Source organism: Ambystoma mexicanum, chromosome 7q (genome assembly GCF_040938575.1).
Source record: "Ambystoma mexicanum isolate Mex_15411 chromosome 7q, UKY_AmexF1_1, whole genome shotgun sequence".
NCBI classification, from domain to species: Eukaryota; Metazoa; Chordata; class Amphibia; order Caudata; family Ambystomatidae; genus Ambystoma; species Ambystoma mexicanum.
In genome coordinates this window covers 991,267,082-991,273,329 of record NC_090941.1, presented here as the reverse complement: position 1 = coordinate 991,273,329, position 6,248 = coordinate 991,267,082, and the positions used below count along the sequence as shown (strand labels likewise).

The 6,248-nt window shown below is 49.8% G+C and overlaps 1 protein-coding gene across 1 annotated transcript in view; it reads right to left on the bottom strand.

Annotated features, from left to right (window-relative positions):
* Positions 1–3,003: 3,003 nt before the first annotated feature.
* The window catches only part of DNAJB13 (DnaJ heat shock protein family (Hsp40) member B13), a 119,865-nt gene continuing 116,620 nt past the window's right edge, over positions 3,004–6,248 (bottom strand). Inside the window, exons 7-8 of the mRNA XM_069640134.1 lie at positions 4,825–4,901; positions 3,004–3,388 (exon numbers count right to left, since the gene is read on the bottom strand). Coding sequence (XP_069496235.1) covers positions 3,235–3,388; positions 4,825–4,901 — 231 coding nt within the window. The 3' untranslated portion in view covers positions 3,004–3,234. The remainder of the gene's footprint in view (positions 3,389–4,824; positions 4,902–6,248) is intronic.

Here is a 6,248-nt window from a genome sequence, read left to right as displayed (position 1 = left end):
ACCACTTGTGCCAGACTTGAGGGCAAAGCATACAATTTGTAGGTCTCATGAGATGGGGGGGGGGGGGTGCTTATCCTGCTCGGGTAAGAGTGGAGTACCTTCATGTGGCAGACTCCTGGGAATCACCATTGCCACATCTGAACTGGGCAACACTGATGCTGGCGGGTAGTCCAGCCTTGTTCCCCCAGTTTCTAGGACTCTAGGCTAATTGAAATGCCTTGGTCTCTTTGCTTGGCCGCCTGAGTTTGTGCTGTGCAGCCCGTTCCCGCTATCCTCCGCCCCTGTGGCACTGAACCATCTAAACTGCTATACTTTCACCTATCCTCCCTCATGAATTCTGGAAGAAAAAAAGCTCAGGCATCCTGGCCTACGTATCGCAGACACCTGTCAGTGCAACTTCCAGTCAGATTTTCACTGAATTTTCTGTCCCATATCTATGGATTCTCAAGCTCCACTGTTCCTTGCACATCTTAGCCAATGGGAAGTACTCCTGTTGGGCTTCTCATCATCCAGGTGTATCGTTAATGTCCATCACAATGGCACCATCTTGGTTCAGGGTCCTCGGCACAACCTTTTCTTTGACTGGTGCTTGCTGTCCCAACTTCTTTCTGCACCTACCACTCCTTCCTCCAACTGGTGTACCCCACCTTGGGGAAACCTTTGAAGGCAGTGACCTCTTGCATCTAGCCATGCTTAATGCTCGTTTTGCAAGCAAACACTGACATCGCTCTTCCTTTATTGTTGCGCCTACTGAGACTTGGTTCAAGGCCAGCTCATGCACTGCTTTTGATGTCCTTCTCCCTGATGTCTAAGATCATCTCCAAGTGTGCTGGCTGTGGGGTTGCCCTATTTTCTTCAATGAGTGGATCCCTTTGTTCCTAATACCCACCTTTTCTTCGAGAGCCTGGTTTGCAAGCTGGTAATCTTTCCCATTTCCTCACGGACCTTTGCCCTATCTACAGGCCACCTGGCTCTACCACCATTTTCCCCCTCCCCCACCTCCCACCCCTTGGTTGTGTATTTCTCCTCATTGCAACCACCTCTAAACTCCTCCTGGGTGACTTCATCCACCATGTCTCCATCACGGCATCCACTCTTCTGTGACCTCTGCTCCTTGCTCTCTCCCCTCAGGGCCTACTCTGTTGGCTGGACACGTTCGATGTCATACACACCTATATTTTGCTCTTTCCCACTCATCACCCCACTCTAGTCGGACCATTCTGTTCACCTGGGTCCTCTGACTGCACCTCCCCAGCCTTGCCAACCTCATTCATGAATGTCTGATGAAATGAGTGTCGGCTAATGCCTTTGCATCTACCATCACCCCCCCCCCCATTGCAGACTCTACCACTGACGCTTTCAGCAGCCTCCATCATGCCATCACTAATACTCTTTACACTCTTGTCCCAATGAGAATCTACAAAAAAAGTCTCCAAGCGTAACACCTGGTAACGGAAGTGGCTTGTCACCTGCTCCAAAGGCAATGCCAACTCGCCATTTGCTCCAAGAAAAGGGCTCACCGCTGCACCCAACATGGCTGAACTCTTCAAAACTAGCAAGGGACTAGCCAACCCTACCGCAGCCTCCACCTCACCTCTTCCCTCAGCAACGCACTGGCCACACTTGCACTTCAAAAACTCAAGACATCCTGAGCACCCTTGCTTACCCACACCACCTGCCTCCTGTGGCCTCCCACCGCCCCTCCTGCCTTTCCTCCTATCACACCTGATGAGGTCACTAGTCGTCTTCTCCATGAAGGTCTCCGCTGTTCCGCCACAACCATTAAGGACAATGTTGGCTCTCTTGCCCCTGCACTTGTTGATTTGCTACCAGATCGTTACTTTCTTCCCTGAAGCTCTCTTGTGTGCCCCTCCTGAGGAAGAAACCTTCTGCAAACTGTCCAGCTAACTACCGCCGCATCACCCTGTTCCTTGGAAACTCCTAGAGAAGCTGGTCTTCACCCCTCCCCAAACTGACTGAGCACACTGAACTGGTTTGCCTACATGACCATCAATCTGGATTTTCAAGCATCCAGAGGCCCGGAAACTGCTCTTCTGGTGAACTGCTTGCATCTCTTGATTCTAACACTCCAGCTGTTCTCATTCTACTTTCTCTCTTCTGCAACAGTCACCACTCCATTAAAAAGCTGTGGCATGCCCCCTCCAACCTTTTCTCCTTAACATCTATCTTGCTCTGCATGTACACCTAATTTCCACCATCCAGTGTTCTGCAGATCAACTTGTTTCCCTCTGATCCTCTCCTTCCATCATTCCTGACTAGCTGCCATCCAGTCCTGGTGTAACTCCAATGAACTCTGCCTCTATGCCAGCAAGACTGAGATGCTTCCCATTGGTACTCTGCTCCCTCCTCACTCTAGCCAAGGCCTTCATCGTAACCGCCTCCTTCCTCTGCTAAATTCCATGGTTGCTGAGAATGGTGACCAGGGCCCTTCTGTGTCCATCTGGGTCTTGGCCTTGCATCCCCAATGTGAGACTCTCCTATAACCAAAAATAATACATGGCACTTCATATCTTTGTAGACTTGCATACTTATCACCAATACAACTAAAGTTCACCAGTTAATCGTGTTTTACCAGTCCTTCTGAAGGTCAAGCAACACTTTGGCCAGCAGAATGAACGTTGTATCAGCACCAGTGAGCTTCAACAGAGACATACCCCTCAAAGACAGTGTCAATACACTATTGCTAAAACACTGACACTGCCCGCAGTCTTGAGTCTACTAATTTGATGGTGCTTGGTTAGCCATTATTGCAAACAGAGACTGACACTGTCCCTCTTCTGCAACCACTGAATAGGCTTGCAATTTCCATATGTCGGGATGCATTATTGGGGTATACAATACCAGTTTCAGTGCTGTAGTGCTCGGGCCCCAACTGGCAGTCAAAACTAAGCAGAAGCAAAGCAAACCACGTTACTGCCCCAGGGTAACTTATGTGGAGGAGAGTTCCTCCAAGGTCCTGCTAAACAACAAACAGAATTGATGAAGTGTTGTAGCAGTTTATTGTGAGGTTTACTGGTGCGTGCTGGATCCCAATGTTTCGTTTCTGTATGTACATGCCACTGCTTCAAAAGGATCTGGTCCCATGAGGAACACTGCTGGCACAGCCAGTACAAGTGCAGCGGAGACCATATGAAGCCTTAATGCCACAGTTCCGAGTATGCTGGTGCTTCCTTGGGGAGCTGTAGTGATGCCAAGTCTTGCATGTGGGGGGCCTCACATAAGGAGGGCGTGTCGGAGCAGCTGCTTCTTCTCGGGGGTTAGCTTATCGGGGAAAACGATGTCAAACTGGATGATGAGATCACCCCTCTGGTTTGGGTCCTTGGACAGAGGCATGCCTTCCCCTGGCACCACTTTGCTGTACTTGGGACTGAAACAATAACAACAATTACTATGCAATGAACTGCTTAAAGATTCTCAAGTAAAGTATATGCTTGCAGGCACTAGAAAATAGGACTTTGGAAAACCTGGTATTGATTGAGCATACATTGGGAGACCATAGTGTTGCAAGTATGATGTTGGAGCATGTGTGTGGGTAAGCATAGGCACGATAGATGGCATTAGTATGCTTAGTTTTAGGGATAATGGAGTTGGTTTGCATGTTCTCAAATGGTACATCCTAGGACATGGTGTTGGAGTGTGAACATTTGATCCTTGCTAGTATATCATTGGACAGCATGGCATTGGTGGCTTACAGTATTCTGTTGAACAGGATGGTATATAAGTAGTGTTCCACAGAGGGACTCATTCCTCCTAATAAAACTGACCACAGTGGCTGCTGGTTCTTGTAGGGTCTCCCCTGCCCTGTCTTGGTGCTTAATGATATTGTGGACGCCTGTTCACTGAGGGCTGTGCAGTTAGTACTGTGCCATGGGTTCATGCGGCTTGGAAAAGGGCTGTCTTGAGGTTAAATGAAGGCCTGTGATCCTCTTTGATTACAGAAGGGTATCGCGGGAGTCTGTAGTGTTGGAAAAGATGCGCCTCTGACTATATCATGCCTGAGTGTGTCCAGCCTGGAGATCCCATGAATACTTTTCTTGGTGCGGCCGCTGGGCTCATTAACCGCCCCACGGTTATCCAGGGGACTTCGTCACACCGCCTCCATCCCTTCCTAATCTCTAGACAGTGTTGGGTAACTGTTTCTTCCTTCCCTTAGCTTGTCTTGCCATATCCCTGACCAATTTGATCTAGAACATTTTCCGGCTGCTAGACTGTTCAGCAGACACCCACGTTACAAGTCGAGGCAAGGGTTCTAGCTTGCTCGAGAAAAGAGGGCTAGTGCACCCTGCTGAGGGCACTATTGATAATAGCCAAATCTGGTACAGTCCCAGTGTGTGTGCAATGAATGGACTCGGAACAGGGCCAAGTGCCATCTTTGCTCAGAGGCCCAGATTCTTGCAAGACGTGCATGGGATCCGGAACACAAGTTACATGAGATGTGGAGTAAATGGGACTTTAGAGCGGGTGTGCATATTTATTTCTGAAGATGCTTCCACTATGGCTGCTGCTTCCAACATTGTAGGTCCCTTTGTGTTGCCACTGGACATTACAAAGTGCTACAGGGCTTTGATGATTAATGGGGTCAGACTCCCATTCCTTGGTGAAATGCAATATGCAGAATAGCTACACACAGGCAACGGTCATCCGTGTTTCACTCAATTTACTTGTTTTTACAGTTTGGAGCCCTACACGCAGTGCCAAATTGAGTACTCTACATGTTGAATGAACTACACTCGATAGCACAGCGTTAAGGGGTGATGGGGTCTCTAGGAGTCTGTGCACTGTATTTCTGTCCTTGCTACTTACTGAACAATGTCGTTGATGGGAATATTGAGTAGCCGCTCATCTAGGGTTTCTATCTCCACTGTACATCCTATTAGAGCCTGGAAAAAAAAAAGAAAACACATTGGATCATTTGAAGAAAGCACAGCCAGATGATCGATCACTGACTGGCCATGCGGTGGATTCCCAAATGGGATCTGCTGGTTTTCCCTATAACCTTGGTTTCCAACAACACTGGCAAGACACCCACATGGAACAAGTTACTTACCTGTAACTGTTGTTCTCCAGCATGGGTCTGGCATGGATTCACATGCTCATGAATATTCCCCGTCGTCAGGCTGGGAATCCTCGGTAAAGAAAAAACCAGTATCAGTTTCGTTTCTGATCAGTCTTTCGTAGCAATAACCAATCACTGGTCTCTGCGTCATACTGACCACAGCCAATGACTGCCCTCTACCTAAGCACCGCCTCTGGCAGCCATCTTCAGATTTGGAAGCACGTGAAGTGGCAGTACGACCAAGTGAAGAGCCGCAGAGGGGTAGGCGGGAGGGTTCGCATGTGAATCCATGCCAGACCCATGCTGGAGAACAACAATTACAGGTAAGTAACTTGTTCCTTCTCCAGCATGGGGTCTGGCTGGATTCACATGCTCATGAATAAAGAATACATAGCAGTACACACATGCACAACCACGGGAGGTGGCAAAGGCTCAACATTAAGCATCTTACCTCCTCACCAGGCTCACCTCAGGCGAACAGGTTGCGCAGCACTGCTTGGCCGACCCTGGACTCCTCCCTGGAATCCCGATCGACGCAGTAGAATTTCGTGAAGGTGTGTGTCGACCTCCACGTAGCAGCCCTGCATATGTCCAGCAGGGGCACACCAGAAAGGAACGCCGTGGTAGCTGCGATCGCTCTGGTGGAATGGGCTCTCGGACGGCCAGGCAGCGGTCGGTTTGCCAACCGATGACAGTACATGATACAGCCGGAGAGCCATCTGGAAATGGAAGCCTTCGAGAGAGCCTTCCCCTGATTGACAGGTCCAAAGTTCACAAAGAGTTGTGACGTCTTCCGAAAACACTTCGTGCGGTCCACGTAGAACTTCAGCGCTCTAGCCACATCCAGCGAGTGCAAAGTCCTCTCAGCCGGCGACGAAGGCGACGGGAAGAACACAGGCAACACCAAGGGTTTGTTGAGATGGAAGTCCAACGGTACCTTGGGCATGAAGGAGGGGTGCGTCCTGAGCACTACCCTCGTGTCGTGAAAAGTCAAGTACGGGGCCTTGCAGGAAAGGGCCTGGATCTCTCCCACCCGTCATGCGGAGGTGATGGCCACAAACGCTGTTTTCCATGACAGAAACTTCAACGGGGCCGAGTGCAGAGGCTCGAACGGAGGTCCCATGAGCTTGGTCAGCACCACGTTGAGCTCCGGCGCCTTCACCGGCGGGAA